At 37.5% G+C, this 17727-nt stretch overlaps 1 protein-coding gene across 2 annotated transcripts in view; it reads left to right on the top strand.

Annotated features, from left to right (window-relative positions):
• Window positions 1–17727, top strand: part of MAP4K5 (mitogen-activated protein kinase kinase kinase kinase 5) — a 117599-nt gene that overhangs the window by 31497 nt on the left and 68375 nt on the right. For both annotated transcript variants that reach the window (XM_066344341.1, XM_066344340.1), the window contains exons 4-5: window positions 13553–13643; window positions 14352–14416. In XM_066344341.1, the coding sequence (XP_066200438.1) occupies window positions 13553–13643; window positions 14352–14416 (156 nt within the window). The remainder of the gene's footprint in view (window positions 1–13552; window positions 13644–14351; window positions 14417–17727) is intronic.

The following is a 17727-nucleotide window of genomic DNA, read 5'->3' on the forward strand; positions in this document are numbered from 1 at the left end:
AAAAATTTATAGACATTTCCTCCCTTGAGGAAACTGTAAGGCCGGCTTGATATTTTTTCTCTTATAGGTGACTTGCTGCTTCTGTCTGATTGTAGCACCAATGCTGGATATCTTCTCTAAGCTATAATGTTCAGAAATTAAGGGCTTAATATTTATTATATCTTTAGATTGTCATTCATGGTTAATGCAGTGTGTCTGTAAAGTCATGGTGCACTTTTGGTCAGTCACAGGAAAGCAACAAAAGACAATAGAAATATGAAATCTGCACCAAATATGAAATCTGCATCCTCCCAGTTTCTGTAGGATGATGTGGCAGCATGTGCGCATGTGCAGATGGTGACGTAACACCGTGTATACAGCGGAGCAGCCCACGGCCATGCCAGTCGAGATGTGGACGGTACAGAGGAAAATTCAGTGTGTTCTGTGGCTTGCTAAATTCGAATCCGTGACCAAAGTGCAATGTGAATATCGGCGCATTTATAATGAAGCGCCACCACATAGGAATAACATTACTCGGTGGGATAAGCAGTTGAAGGAAATCAGCAGTTTGGTGGAAAAACCCCGTTCTGGTAGGCCATCAGTCAGTGAAGAGTCTGTAGAGGCTATACAGGATAGCTACCTAAGGAGCCCTAAAAAATCTGTGCGTGAGCCCACATCGAACTGCACTAAATAGGTATGAAACTGGGAGAGTTTTCCTTTTATTTGGTGCAGATTTCACATTTCTATCATCTTTTGTTGCTTTCCTGTGACCGGTCAAAAGTGCACCATGCCTTTACGGACACACTGTAGTTGTAAACTTAAAAATTAGTAAATAACAACTATAAAATTAGTCACCGGAGAAATAAGTACTTATACTTTATATATACTTTCTTTTTAGAAAATAGTTTTATTTATTTTTATCATCTGTGGTTTAGAGTTTAAGATCTTCTGTTTGTGATGGTGATTGTTTCATTACATTTTATTTGTGGAGGTTTTTTTTCTGTTCTTGCCTCTTTTGGGGAAAAAAATTTGTGTTGTGACCATAGATTTTTATACCATGTTGTTTTAGCATTTTCAGTAAAGCCCCAGAGTAGATGGTGTTTTTCACATTTTTAGAACAGACTTATGGGAATGTTTAGGTCAGAAATCTGATGGTGTGCTAAAGAATTTCTCCAACGTTCAGTTCAGATACTTGAAATAATTCCAGAGACAGCTGTATTTCAGAAATGAATTCTTAAAAAAACTGCACTTAAGCTGTTATAATACAAAAGTGTTTCCTTGTATTGATTTAACAGCTGAACTGGTTTAGAATTGTTTTTAGACATGAAAAGATAATTATTTGCCAGTATGACTTAGAAAAAGTCTTATGCCTTAAACAAGCAAAACTTTTTTTAAGTGAATGAAATTGCAGCTGTAAACTCAGTATGTAATATGTTTTACCCCAGTTAAAAATAGATTGTTAAAGTTTATAGTAATTATAGAGCATGAAGTAAGTCAGATTTACTTACTTAACCCTTGGCAATTTAAATTTATAATATTGTATTTACATCTTTCCTAAAAAATCGCTTTTGAGGCTTTTCCTAATGCTCATAAAAATTATTTATTTATTTTAAGTGAGAGTAAGGGAGATAGTGAAGCAGACTCTCATATACGCCCTGACTGGGATCTACCTGGTAACCCTATCTGGGGTCAGTGCTTGAGTACTGAGCTATTTTTAGCACCTGAGGCTGACATACTCAGACCAACTGACCTGTCTTCAGTGCCCAGGGCCATATTTGAATCAGTCAAGCCCCTGACTGTGGGAGGAGAAGAGCAAGAGTAGGGATGGAGGAGCAAATGGTTGCTGCTTCTGTGTGCTCTGACCAGAAATCGAACCCAGGACGTCCATATTCTGGACCAACACTCTATCCTTTGGCCACTGGCCAGGGTCAATACTCTTTAAAAATGGATCCCTGGCCACTGGCCAGGGTCAATACTCTTTAAAAATTCTGACATGAACATTAGAGTTAACAATAAAATAGATTAGCACAGTGAATTGTGTTTTGTTTTGTTTTTTTAAGATTTTATTATTGATTTGAGAGAGAGAGAGAGAGAAAGGCAGGGTAGGGAGGAATGGGAAGCACCAACTTGCAGTTGTTTCTTGTATGTGCCTTGACTGGGCCAGCCTGGGGTCTCAAACTGGCAACCCCAGCATTCCAGGTTGACACCTTATCCATTGTGCCACTATAGTCAGGTTGAATTGGCTTTTTTAATTAGCCACAAAAATAATTGGGAAAGTTAGAGTCAGCATTCCTTCCTATGTCTCTATATTTTTATTCTTTTTATACACAGCCAAGTGATTATTTCCAAGAATGATTTAATCATTTCTGAATCTCCTTTTAATAATAGAGATGCTTATTAAATATAGGCACCATCTTACAAATAAAGTTTGAGATACTAGTGATTAGTACTGAAAATAAATAATATCAGTGGTACCGTTTTGATTTTTAGTTGCATTTTCCATCTTCTGGTCAGGCCATCAGATCTGCCCTGGAAAAGCAGGCAGGTGTTATGATGATGTTTGTCACTATGTTTTCCTGTTTATGTCTGAATTTCAGCTTGCCCTCCAACTCATTTTACAGATGTTCATTTTGTTCACACAAGTCTGTACCTAGTGGTAGCCAAGAACCAGAACAGGAGCAATATTCTTGGGAAAGTTAATCATTAGAACCCTACTTTCCTGTCCTCTCTGTTCTCTCTTCCCTCTTCCCATTATTCATTTATGGTGAAACTAGTGGTAGTATTTTTAAATTATGCAAGTTATAGTTTGTTGAAAACTGTGAGTCTTGCTTACAAGGAAAGAATTTAATGAAATTATCACCCAGAGTGACTAATGTAGTATACTTTCGTTTGTTTGCTTGCTTGCCTTTTTTTTTAAAGATTTTATTTATTGCTTTTTAGAGAGGGCAGAGAGAGAGGGAGGAAGAGGGGGGCGGAGAGGAGTGGGAAGCATCAACTTGTAGTTATTTCTCATAAGTGCCTTGACCAGGCAAGCCCTAGGTTTTGAACTGGTGAGCTCAGCATTCCAGGTTGGTGCTTTATCCACTGTGCCACCACAGGTCAGGCTTGTTTGCCAGTTTTTAAAATGCTAAATTGAAGTCCTCATGAAATAGTTCAGTATGTTTAAATAACAAGATAAGTGTATTTCATTAGTGTAGACAAGTTTCAAAATAACAATCTTTAAAATATCTTTGAATAGATGTTTTAAACTTTTGTCAGTTTTGTCATGTTTCCTGGAAGTATGAGCAGGGAAGGAAGAGCAAATTTTTGAAAAGTCAAAAGTCTTTAAAATTTTAAACAGCCGTTAGTTTGCCTTGTTAATGTTCTTCAAAGAAATTCCAAAGTAGGGGCTGTGGCCAAATAGGACAAATGTTAGCTATTCTGGTTAAGTGCTATGTTCTTGATTTTCAGGATTTGCTTCTATTTTAAAACCTTATAATTTTGACTTTTAAATATCTGTAAAGCAAAATATTGATTCCCTATTTTTACTACAGTATTTGCAAAGTTCAGGTCTGAATTGGTGGAAAATGTTAATTTGAGGTAAAAATGCCCACCAGACATGTTTTTGTTTAATATAATACAGAAAACTAATAAGGTTAGATAGATATTTTCTTCTATTTAATAGGTAAAAATCACTTGTAATGCTAGGGTTCTCTGTTTCAGTTAGATCCCAATTTGCTTTTGAGCACAAAATAAAACTAAAATGTAAGTGTTTTTTGTTTCTATGTAATAAAAATGAACTTCAGTGTCAAATTCTAAATTAGTGAATTTAAAACTGATAGGGATTTTTTTTCTCTTTAGGTGAATTTTCAGAATCTAAGGTAGGCATTACAAAGAAAATTTTCATTAGAGTTAACTGTCCTATTTGCATTCTACATTCATTTTTCTCAATTAAAAAAAATCCTATTGCGTCGGCCTAGCGTGCGGAGGACCCGGGTTCGATTCCCGGCCAGGGCACACAGGAGAAGCGCCCATTTGCTTCTCCACCCCTCCGCCGCGCTTTCCTCTCTGTCTCTCTCTTCCCCTCCCGTAGCCAAGGCTCCATTGGAGCAAAGGTGGCCCCGGCGCTGGGGATGGCTCTGTGGCCTCTGCCTCAGGCGCTAGAGTGGCTCTGGTCGCAACATGGCGACGCCCAGGATGGGCAGAGCATCGCCCCCTGGTGGGCAGAGCATTGCCCCTGGTGGGCGTGCCGGTGGATCCTGGTCGGGCGCATGCGGGAGTCTGTCTGACTGTCTCTCCCTGTTTCCAGCTTCAGAAAAATGAAAAAAAAAAAAATCCTATTTTCTTATAACCAGCTAAAACAAATTGACAAGATTGCCACTATCATGTCACTATATTTTCATGGACATTTGAAAATTATATGACAGAATAGTTAGCATTGGACTAGTTGGTTTTCTGAAAATGCTTATATTAGCTGTACAATAAAATTAGTTTTCCCTGTGGTACCTATGTTTACCATTGATTTTATTTCATAAACTTAAGAAATGTAACTTACTAGATAGTGCAAAAGGCTTAATATTGCAAATACTCATTTAAAAGATTTACTTTTTGTATTGTAAATGATATAACAAATTTTTATTTTACTTTTTATTTATAAAGAGTAGTTTTTAGCCTGACCCTGTGGTGGTGCAGTTGATAGAGCATCGGACTGGGACACAGAGGACCCATGTTTGAAACCCCGAGGTCACTGACTTGAGCATGGGCTCATCCGGCTTGAGTACGGGAACACTGGCTTCAGCATGGGATCATAGACACGACCCCATGGTCACTGGCTTGAGCCCAAGATTGCTGGCTTGAGCAAGGGGTCACTTACTCTGCTGTAGCCCCCTAGTCAAGGCGCATATGAGAAAGCAATCAGTGAACAACTAAGGAGACAAAGGAGCCACAACCAAGAATTGACGCTTCTCATCTTTCTCCCTTTCTGTCTGTCTGCCCTATCTGTCCCTCTCTCTTTCTTAGTCACAAAAAGAAAGAAAAAGAATAGTTTTTAAAACTTGAATATCCAACTATAGTGAAGTTCTTAAATAAATTAGGGTGTATTCAAATAATTTAAGATTATTTTTTACTGCACACCAGTGCTATAGAAATAATGAATACTAATATGTTTCTTAATATGACCTTAGAAATATTAATTTTATTCTCAAAATAATCCTCTGCAATTGTATTCCAGTCTCATGTTTGTAGGTAAGGACACTGAGAGGTTGGCTATCTTGTAGGAAAGTATGGAATAATCAAATGTAGGACATTGAGGCTGCCTTAAATCTTGAGGAAACTGTTTTAAACCAAATAGAATTGGGATTTGCCTTTTATGTCCTTCACAGGGAGAATAAGGATAGGAGATTATTTCCATGACCCACCCTAGGTGAAGAGTCACCATCCTGCAAAAAGCTGAGACCCCCAAAAGACTTTTTGTCTGGGTAAACTAGAAATGAACTTGTCCATTCCCTACCCAGAGACTACAAAAAATATACTGCTCACAAAAATTAGGAATATTTATCGCTTCATATTCATTTTGAAATATCCCCTAATTTTTGTGAGCAGTATATTACTTGTCTTTTATTTAATTTTCAATTACACTTGATACACAATGTTGTTTTAGTTTCAGGTGCATAACATAGTGATTAGACAATTATATACTTTATGAAGTGATTGATTACCCTGGTAAGTGTAGTTAGTACGCATCTGATACCTACATAGATATTAAAATATTGTTGATTTTTCTTTGTGTTGCACTTGACATCCCTGTGACTATTTTTATAACTTGAAATTTATACTTCTTGCTTGGCCCTGGCCGGTTGGCTCAGTGGTAGAGCGTCGGCCTGGCGTGCAGAAGTCCCGGGTTTGATTCCCGGCCAGGGCACACAGGAGAAGCGCCCATCTGCTTCTCCACCCCTCCCCCTCTCCTTCCTCTCTGTCTCTCTCTTCTCCTCCCGCAGCCAGGGCTCCATTGGAGCAAAGACGGCCCGGGCGCTGGGGATGGCTCCTTGGCCTCTGCCCCAGGCACTAGAGTGGCTCTGGTCGCAACAGAGCGACACCCCAGAGGGGCAGAGCATCGCCCCCTGGTGGGCAGAGCGTCGCCCCCTGGTGGGCGTGCCGGGTGGATCCTGGTCGGGTGCATGCGGGAGTCTGTCTGACTGTCTCTCCCCATTTCCAGCTTCAGAAAAATACAAAAAAAAAAAAAAAAAAATTTATACTTCTTAATCCCTTTTACCTTTCTCATCCATCCCCTAAACCCCCTCCCATCAATTTGTTTTCTATATCTATGAGTTTTATGTCCATTTATTTTAAGATTTCACATTATGAGTGAAATCATGTTATTTGTGTTTTTTTTTACTTATTTCACTTAGTTTAATACCCTCTAGGTCCATCTATGTTGTCTCAAACGACAAGATTTGATTCTCTTTTATGGTTGAGTAATATTCCATTGGACACACACACACACACACATATATCACATCTGCTTTATCCATTTGTCTGTTGATGGACACTTAGGTTGCTTCCATATCTTGGCTGTTGTAAATAACTCTCTGAACTTAGAAATACGTATATCTTTTTGAGCTAATGTTTCAGATTTCTTCAGATAAATAACCAGAAGGGGAATTACTGGATCATAATGATAGTTGTATTTGTAATTTTTTGAGGAACCTCCATACTCTTTTTTTTTCCCATGGTAGCTGTACCAATTTATAGTTCTGTCCACACCCTTTTCTCTACATCCCCATCAACACTTGTTGCTTTATTGATTATAGTTATTCTTACAGGTATGAACTAATATCTCATTGTGGCTTTGATTTGCATTTTCCTAGTGATTAGTGATGTTGAGCATCTTTTCACATCTCTGTCACCTATATATCCCCTTTGGAAAAATGTCTATTCATGTTTTCTACCCATTTTTTAAATTGGATTTTTATATATATATTGAGCTGATTGAGTTCTTCATATATTAATTTGTTATTGAATATATCATTTGCAAATATCTTCCAGTCATTAGGTTGCCTTTCTTGTGTTGTTGATGGTTTCCTTGGTAGACAAAAGGTTTTTGAGTTTGATGTAGTCCCATTTGTTTATTTTTGTTTTTGTTGTCTTTGCCCTAGGAGATATACTTTGCCCTAAGAGACAGATCCAAAAAAAATATTGCTCAGAGCAGTGTCAAAGAGTTTTTTTGCCTATGTTTTCTTTTAGGAGTTATGATTTTAGGTCTTACATCCATATTGAGTTCATTTTGTAAGCATTACAGTATAGTTTAATATCAGGCAGCACGGTAACTCCAACTTTGTTCTTCTTTTTCAATATTGCTCTGGCTTTTTGGGGTATATCTTCCTATTAATTTGTGTCTTCTGGGTTTTTTTCTTCAGTGTCTTTTTTTTGTGTGTGTGTGTGTGTATTTTTCTGAAGCTGGAAACGGGGAGAGACAGTCAGACAGACTCCCGCATGCACCCGACCGGGATCCACCCGGCACGCCCACCAGGGGCGACGCTTTGCCCACCAGGGGGCGATGCTCTGCCGCGACCAGAGCCACTCTAGCGCCTGGGGCAGAGGCCAAGGAGCCATCCCCAGCGCCCGGGCCATCTTTGCTCCAATGGAGCCTTGGCTGCGGGAGGGGAAGAGAGAGACGGAGAGGAAGGAGGGGGGTGGGGGTGGAGAAGCAAATGGGCGCTTCTCCTATGTGCCCTGGATGGCAATCGAACCCAGGTCCCCCGCACGCCAGGCCAACGCTCTACCACTGAGCCAACTGGCCAGGGCCTCTTCAGTGTCTTATACATTAATTACATGTCTTTCTGATTACAGGTCTTTTATCTCCTTGGTTAAATTTATTCCTGGATAATTTATTAATTTTGATGTATTTGTAAATGGAATTGTTTTATTAATTTCTTTTTCTGATTTTTTGTTATTGGTGTGTAAAAATGCAGTTAATTTGTTTATTAATTTTGTGCCTGGCTACTTGACCGAATTCAGTGATGAGTCCTAATAGTTTTTGGTGGAATCTTTAGGGTAATCTATAATAGTACTATGTCATTTGCAAACAATGACAATAAATATTGCTGGTCTTGAATTAGAATCACACTATGTGTATGTCTTTAAAAATCTTGGGGTTTCTTTAGTTGCAAATGTTTCCTAGGGTGGCACACCCAGCCACGTAGCAGAAGTTAATGTAGTCTCTCACCTTTAACTCAAGCTTGAAAGAATTCCCACATATGAAGTTCCAAGAAATAAGAACTCAGAGTAAAAAATTACAGAATAACACAAGGAATTAAAGTGCCTTAATACTGCTAGCAAGAGCTAGAAGAAACAACAGAGTAGACCCGTGAAAGACATCAGATTTAGGAATTATGTACTCTGCATATGATGTGGTAAATAAAAGAATGATTTGAAACTATGAGTAAAAAGAAATAAACTGTTATAAGAATTACATGCAGATTTGAAAAATAACCCAATTGATGATATACAAATGAGAAATAATTACATATTTAAAATTTAATAGATATAACACATTAGATAATGAAGAGACTGTGCAAAATATAGCTCAGAGAAGCAAAAAGATGAAAATATAAAATCATAGAAAATAAGTGAAAGATAGGTCCTGGCTGGTTGGCTCAGCAGTAGAGCATCAGCCGGCGTGTGGAAGTCCGGGTTCGATTCCCAATCAGGGCACACAAGAGAAGTACCCATCTGTTTCTCCACCCTTCCTCCTCTCTTTCCTCTCTCTCTTCTCCTCCTCGCAGCCAAAACTCCATTGAGCAAAGTTGGCCCAGGTGCTGAGGACGGCTCCATGGCCTCCGCCTCAAGCACTAGAATGACTCTAGTCACAACAGAGCAATGCCCCAGAGGGGCCGAGCATCGCCCCCTGGTGGGCATGCCAGGTGGATCCTGGCCGGGCGCATGCGGGTGTCTGTCTCACTGCCTCTTCACTTCTAACTTTGGGGAAAAAATACAAAAAAAAAATAAGTGGAAGATAAGAGTAAAAAGATCTTACTCAGGTCTAAACAGAGTAGATATACAGTTTAGCAAAGGCACCATTTGAAATGTTGAAAATCTTTTCAGAACTCAGAGAAAACACCAAATATTTAAGGATTCCAACCAGAATAAATAAAAAAAAATGCACACATGCATATAAACTGATGAAACTGTAGGATACTTAAGAAAAAGATCTTTAGGCCCTGGCCAGCTGGCTCAGCAGTAGAGAGTGGACCCAGAGTGTGGAAGTCCTGGGTTCAATTCTTGGTCAGAGTACACAGGAGAAGCAACTGTCTGCTTCTTCCCCCTTCTTTCTCTCTCTTACTCTCTCTCCCCATCCTGCAGCCATGGCTCAATTGATTTGAGCTCCACCCAGACGCTGAGGATGGCTCCGTGGAACCTCTGCCTCAGGTGCTAAAAGTAACTTGGTTGCCAGCAGCCCCAGATGGGCAGAGTATTGGACCCAGACAGGGTTTGCCAGGTGGATCCTGGTCAGGGCGCATGAAGGAGTCTGTCTTTGTATCTCCCCTTCTCTCAATTAAAAAAAAAAAAGACAGGCCTTGACCGGTTGGCTCAGCGGTAGAGCATCGGCCTGACGTGCAGGGGACCCGGGTTCAATTCCCGGCTAGGGCACATAGGAGAAGCACCCATTTGCTTCTCCACCCCCCCCTCTTTCCTCTCTGTCTCTCTCTTCCCCTCCCACAGCCAAGGCTCCATTGGAGCAAAGATGGCCCGGGCGCTGGGGATGGCTCCTTGGCCTCTGCCCCAGGCGCTAGAGTGGCTCTGGTCGCTGCAGAGCAACCCCCCCCCCCCCCCCGAAGGGCAGAGCATCGCCCCTGGTGGGCATGCCGGGTGGATCCCGGTCCGGCGCATGCGGGAGTCTGACTGTCTCTCCCCGTTTCCAGCTTCAAAAGAAAAAAAAAAAAAAGACAAAGATCTTTAAATCAACTAGGGAATAAAGACATTGACTACAGAGGAAGGACTAATAGTGACTTATTGAAATGATGATAGAAGACTAGATAGGTATTGTCAAAGAACTGAAAGAAAAGGGCTAGCATGGAAAATATCTTTCAATAGTGAAGGCAAAATAAAGGCATTTTCAGACAGAAATTGATAGTGTTTGGTACCAGTAGGCCCTCAATAAAGGAAATTTAAAAGATAAACATCAAGCGGAAAGAATGTGATCCCAGATGGTAAGACTGAGATGAAAAAAGTAAGGAAATGCAAAGAAAGTGATAATTACTAGTCAGTCTTTTAAAAATGAAACATATGAAATAATAATGATAATGAAGATGGTGTTTTGTTAATGTTCTAGAAAATAACTAACATTTTGGCATGTGATTTGGGAAGAGGTTAATAGAACTAAAGCATTCTGAGACTATTGTATTATTTGAGAGACGAGTGAAGGTATGACTTAATGTGTATCCTTTACTAAGGAAAGTATGCACATTAAACTTTCTAGGGTAACTTCTAAAGAATAGAAATGGAGAGCATCATTTCCAAACATAGTGGAGAAACAAACAAAAAACAGGAACTCAATGCAAATGAAGGTAAGAAAGGACAAAATAGCATAAAAAAGGAGGAACCAATAGAAATCACAAAATAAGAGATAGGTATACAGATAAGTCAATAATTAGTAGATAAGTAAAACTTAAATAACCTAATTAAAGAAAATGATTTTTAGACTAGATTACTGTTTTGTTAAAGTAATTATTATTTTTTGTTGTTAATTCAAACCAACATAGAGTGGTTTGAAGTAGAAAGTAAATTCTTCTAACCATGTCCTTATTCCACTCACAGAGGTAACTACTTTTTTTCTGTTTCCTTCTAGATATTTTCTATATATTGCTCTGTAGACATCTGTTTGGGATTATCTTCATTAATCCTCTTCCATTGGCCAACTATTAAGAAATATTTTTTTTCTTTTATTTTCTCGTTAGAAACTCTTGGTCCTGGCCAGTTGGCTCAGCAGTAGAGCATTGGCCCAGTGTGTGGAAGTCCTGGCTTCAATTTCCAGTCAGGGCACACAGGAGAAGTGACTATCTGCTTCTTTATCCCTTCTCCTTCTCTCTCTCTTTCTCTCTCTCTATTCCCCCCTTCAGCCATGGCTCAAATGGCTGAAGTTAGCCCCAGGTGCTGAGGATGGCACCATGGCCTCACCTCAGGCACTAAAAATAGCTCAGTTGCTGAGCAACTGAGCAGGGGGCCCAGATGAAGAACATCACTCATTAGAATACTTGCTGGGTGGATCCCTGTCATGGCATATGCGGGAGTCTGTTTCTGTATCCCACCTCTCACTTAATAAAGAAAAAAAGAAACTCATACATATTGAAATAAAAATTTAATTATAAAATGTTGTCATTGTGTACTTTGTTTAAAGTATATGCAATCATTTATGTAATACGTTTTCCCAGTTTACAAATAAAAGCTAGGTTTCCTTTAAAGATTTTTACACAGATTTTTATTGTTAGATTATACCTTTATTTGGTTTATCTACGTCTTTAAAATTATTAACACTAAATCATTTAACTGAATTATGAATTAACATTTACATGAAAGAACTATTGGAAATAGTACCTAAATGATTATAAATAAATTTGGTATATAAACTAAATATATGTATAAACCACACCAGCAGTAATTGATTCTTTAAAAGGTATTTTGTGACATGGCAAAAATATTTAAAGCTTTGTTTTGACTTGGAATTAAAAGTTGGAAATATAAAGAAGAAAATATTCCTGATTTGTATGAGAATTTTATTTGAAGGCCTAATTTCTGAGTTTTTCCTGCCTATTCTTGTATGTTTTTCTAAGATGACTTAAATTTAGAGCCAGAGCCTATCTGGACACCACTGGTTTTAAACCTCAAGTCGCTTTACAAAAGACCATTACAAAACAGTAGCTAATGAAGAATGTCTTATGATGATTTTTGTTTGAATCTTTCTTGTCTTCAACTTATAGTATTAATTGCTGTTACACTTACTGTGTCAAACATTGTACTCAGTGCACTACATACATTATCTCTATACAACATTCTTAACTGAGGGTATTGCATAAACAGAAACATGAGGCATAGGAGTCTGCCATAAAAGTGTCCAGCAACTTGGTATTACTAAAATTAGGGAATGTTTAGGAAAATGATAGATAAGGAAGATAATATGTAGAAAGAATCCAGATGCTACTTAACAGATTCACTTGAGGCTTAGAAGGGATAAGTTGTTCAGAGTAACATTGACAGTGAATGGATGGGTCAGGATTTGAACCCAGGTAGAACTCTTAGCTTGTACATTATATTGCCTTTACATAATATACATGCAATCATTTTATCAACACAAACTCCTTTTACTGAAATAAATGTTATTTCTATGCAAAATTAAGTTGGATGGTGATAGTATCATTCTAGGCAGTATTCCATAATAATTGTAAAATTCCCATAAGTGCCTGACCAGGCGGTGGCGCAGTGGATAGTGTCGGACTGGGATGCAGAGGACCCATGTTCGAGACCCCAAGGTCGCAGCTTGAGTGCGGGCTCATCTGGTTTGAGCAAAAGCTCACCAGCTTGGACCCAAGGTCGCTGGCTCAAGTAAGGGGTTACTCGGTCTGCTGAAGGCCCACGGTCAAGGCACATATGAGAAAGCAATCAATGAACAACTAAGGTGTCACAAGGAAAAACTGATGATTGATGCTTCTCATCTCTCTCCATTCCTGTATATTTGTCCCTGTCTGTTCCTCTCTCTGACTCTCTCTCTGTCCCTGTAAAAAAAAAAAAAAATTCCCATAAGTAACCAGTACTTAATTTTAATATAACCTTTTCTTGTTAAACAACTCTTATGAGGTTTGTGATAACCAAATTGGAATATGCAAATCAAAAAAAGAAGAAAGCAAAATTACTTTTAATTACTTTTTTAAAGTTACTTTTCAATTTAATTATTACACCCAGACAGAAACATGGTGTATGTGCTTTTGAGATTTTTTTATAGACATATATACTTACATGATTATATAAAATGTCCCTTCACTTAATATATCATGAACATACTTTCATATCAAAGCCTGTTTTTGACTGGGTTGTAACATGTATAACTATACCATAAGTTATTTAACCATTCTTTCATTATTCTGTCACACTAGAGAACATTTATCTCTGCATATCTCAAAAAAATTTTTGAAGTAAAATTATAAGTTCAAAGATTTTATTCATTTTTAAGCTTCTGGCTTTATAGAAAGAATGTACCAGTTTACATTTCCATTGAAGTAGTAAGAATGTCTAATTATGCCCTGGCTGGGTAGCTCAGTTGATTGGAGAGTCATTCCAGCATGCCAAGGTTGTGGGTTTGATCCCCAGTCAGAGCACATACGAGAATCAACCAGTGAACGCATAAATAAGTTGAACAAATCAATGTTTCTTTCTCCCTTCCTTCCTCTCTAAAATTAATGAATAAATTTTTAAAAATTAAAAAAAGATTGTCTAATTCTTCATCTCTAATATTTACCTAATATAATATTGTAAAGTTTTCCTTCTTTGCATATATAGACAAAATGTAACATGGTGACTAATTTATTATCATTTTATTTTTCAGGAGATGATTTTTCTTTGATTCAACAAGAAATATTTATGGTTAAAGAATGTAAACATTGCAACATTGTTGCCTACTTTGGGAGCTATCTCAGGTAAAAAAAAAGTTTCTCTCTGTATTTTTTTTTCTTCAATAATTTTATTTATTTATAAATTGTCCTGAATGTTCAGATTTTTTCTCTTTACATTTTTAGTATAAAATTGTTACAAACTATTATATGTAAAACACATTTAGGTTATAAAGCATTATATTGTTATGTTGGAACACTCCTGTATACACTGCTCAAATCGAGAACCAGAAATTACCAGTAAGGTCCTCTCTATCACATTCACTCTTACGCCTCCCCAGATGACACCACTTTCTTGGATTTTGTGTTTTCTCTTTGCATTTTATATTTCCTTGCTACCACTTTTCCTCCCCTTCATGTCAGTGCTGTTATATTTATAAATTTTAATTAATTGTAAAGTTCTAAAATTTTTTCAGTTTTCTTATTTTCTGAATTTTAATAATGGCACCTCCATTTATGCAGTTTTACCTTACCTAGTAAACTTAATGAAATATTATGAATGATTACAAGTAAATATTTTAGCTTATAAAAGTGGTCATATTCTAAACCATGTAAGATGGGAACAAAGTTGAAGTCAGTGCTTTTCTGCAGCTTGAAAAGAGACTGCCAGGGCAATTTCCTGCTGTACTCTGTAATCCATTCTAGATCCTGGTGTGCTGATGAGTGCAAGCCTTCAGAGTATGTCAGTGGTTGAGAATTACTAGCTAATATACTTTTCTTTCTCTTTCATGTTAGTCGGGAAAAACTGTGGATCTGTATGGAATACTGTGGTGGCGGATCACTTCAAGATATTTACCATGGTACTATTAATTGTTCTTTATATTTTAAGACTGGCTTTGACTTTAATGATTGTTGTTTGACATGTCTAGTTAACCAGGGATATTAACAGTTAGACTTACTGTTTTACATCCTATTCTTTTCCTTTGTATTGCATAAAATAAATCTAAATTTAATTTTTGTTGGCTATTCAGTTAAATTTTCTGGATGGAGCCTGAACTGAGAAATTCAGTACTTGAACAATACAAATTTTACTTTTTATATATAATCCTTTAGGAAAGTATTTTATCTAAAAATGAAACTGCCTAAACTTCCTTGTAAATAAAAATTGAAATGCAAAAGGAAACTCTCATAAAGGAAATTCTATATCTAGCACAATAATAATTTAACCTGCTATCTAGGAAAGCAGTTTAGTTGTTGCTATAATAGTTTTATATTAACAATTTATAGTTTTTTTAAATTTGGAGTATTTACAATTGTGTTAATTTAGGCAGTTTTTTAGTTGAATTTGATTTTGCCTCATAATATTATTTAGAATTAGATTTTATTTTGGTCCTACCATTTAGCTTTCAATACGTTTTGTTGTTGACAATTACCTGAAATTATAGAGTTTTATGAGACTAAGCATAGATCCTTATAAAATAACTTTTCTTTATTTAACTGGATATGTAATAATAAAGCTATTGCAACTATGTATTGTATAATTTATTATGTATTTCTAAATATTTAAGAAGTATTTTGAAATTTTTGTATTGAAAGTCTTATCAAATTTCATAGAGTTTACAAATTTACAAGTTCAATTTATAAATGCAACCATAGTACATGTAAAACCAAGTGCTACTCCAGTTTAAATAAGATTTGTAGCTTGTAGAGGACAAGTTTTTTAATTGGCAATCAGTAGAGCAGTGGTTAAATATATACTACATCTATAATATGGAATACAATGAAGCACTTAAAAAGATGAAGTACTGTAGTTCCATTTGTATTGACCTGGCTATATCTCCCCTAGTACATGGTTTTTTTTAGGTGGGAGGCAGGGAGGCAGACAGACTCCCACATGTGCCCCGACCAGGATCCACCTGGCAAGCCCCCTACTGGGCAATGCTCTGCCCATCTGGGGATGCTGCTCCATTACTCAGCGACCGATCTATTTTAATGCCTGAGGCAAGACCATGGAGCCATCCTGAGCATCTGCAGCCAACTTGCTTGAACCATTCAGGCAATGGCGAGCAATGGCTGCAGGAAGGAAGAGAGAGAGAAAAGGGGAAAGGGAGGAGTGGAGAACCAGATGGTCACTTTTCCTGTGTGCCCTGACTGGGAATTGAATCTAGGACTTCCACACACCAGGCTGATACTGTACCACTGAGCTAATCAGCCAGGGGCCCCAAGGACTATTTTTGTGTGTGTGTGTGTGTGTGTATTTTTCTGAAGTGAGAAGTGAGGAAGCAGAGAAGACAGACTCCCGCATGCGCCCAACCAGAATCCACTCAGCAAACCCACTAGGGGGTGATGCTTTGCCCATCTGGGGCGCTGCTCCATTGCAACCAGGGCCATTCTAGCGCCTGAGGAGGAGGCCATGGGGCCATCCTCAGCACCCGGGCCAACTTTGCTCCAGTGGAGTCTTGGCTGCAGGAGGGGAAGAGACAGAGAGGAAGGAGCGAGGGAGGGGTGGAGAAGCAGATGGGCGCTTCTCCTGTGTGCCCTGACCAGAAATCGAACCCGGGACTTCCACATGCTGGGCCAATGCTCTACCACTGAGCCAACCAGTCAGAGCCCCCAAGGACTTTTTTAAATGAAAAAAGTGAATCATTTCTGACCAGACGGTGGTGCAGTGGATAGTGTCAGACTGCGTTGCAGAGGACCCAGGTTTGAAACCCCAAGGTCTCCAGTTTGAGCGCCAGCTCACCAGCTTGAGTCACTGGCTTGAGCAAAGGATTACTTGGTCTGCTATAGTTCTCTCCCCACCACTCCGAGACAAAGCACATATGAGACAGCAATCAATGAGAAAGTAAGGTGCCGCAATGAAAAGTATGCATATGCATGTAAAAGCACACCAAAATAAAAGGATACATATCAAATTGGTAAGTGATTACCTCTAGGGAGTAAAAGTTTGAATTATAATGAAAATGTATTGATATATTATAAATTAATAAATATAATAATTATTTAATTTTGTCACAACAAATAACCCCTGACAAAAAGTTTGTGACGTCTAAACTCTGGTCAGTGCCTCTTTTTTATTTAAAATAATATTTAATACCACATAAAGATTATGGATTACAGAATAATAAAGTGTTTATACCAAGAACTAATCTCATGGCTTAACAGAGAAAAGTAAGTTTTATTTCCTTATTTAGTAGTTTTATTTTCTTATGTCTTATGCTAGAATGACTATTGTTTTCTTTTACCCTATTGTTGACTTAAAGAAATATTGATAGAAAATAGCTTTGTGCCACTTGATTTAAGTCTTCTCTATGATTTTATGAGGAATTATGATTCATTAGAGTTTTTATACATTAATTATATTCTTATTCACCCTTTTACATAATGAGAACTCAAGAATATGGATAAATAAAATTTTATAGTTGACATTTTTCACTACTTCTGTTAAACTTAAAGAAGTTTTGAGATATTTTATTTCTTCATGAAATTTCTACTTTCCATTATTAAAATCTGATATTTGTTGAATTAAATTGAATCTAAGAAGTATCCATTTCAGTAAATAGTATATTAGATATAGATAGCATAGTAATCAAGAACATCTACACTTATATAAGGTCTACCGGAAAGTTCTGTCCGTTTCTATCACAAGTTTCGACACGTAAGCACGTTTATTTGGCGCATGTGTGCCTCTCTATTTTTATCACTTAATGTATACATACTGACGTAGCAAATTAACTAAAACAAAGTTGATTCACGTTAGTCTTATGTGTGAAGCGATAGTGTACCCATGGCTACTGATAAAGTTCATTTACGCCACTATATTTTGGGGACTCGTCAAAAAATTGCAGAACTAGGCTGGGAAATTCTGTCGCATCCACCATATTCCCTGGACTTAGCACTCTCTATCACTTGTTTTTGTCCTTACAAAATTTTTTGAAGGGCAAAAAATTCAAAAATGAAGAAGATATCAACCAAGCACTGGTTCAATTTTTCGCATCAAAAGATAAAACATTTTTCAAAAATGGGATATACAAATTGCCCTCACACTGGCAAGAAATCATTAATAATAATGGCAATTATATTATTTAATAAAGTTTATTGACGGTAAGAAAAATTTGTATTTTGTTTTATTCCAAAAACAGAACTTTCCGGTAAACCTTATAATAAACTG

This window comes from Saccopteryx leptura, chromosome 6, assembly GCF_036850995.1.
Source record: "Saccopteryx leptura isolate mSacLep1 chromosome 6, mSacLep1_pri_phased_curated, whole genome shotgun sequence".
In the NCBI taxonomy this organism is placed as follows: domain Eukaryota; kingdom Metazoa; phylum Chordata; class Mammalia; order Chiroptera; family Emballonuridae; genus Saccopteryx; species Saccopteryx leptura.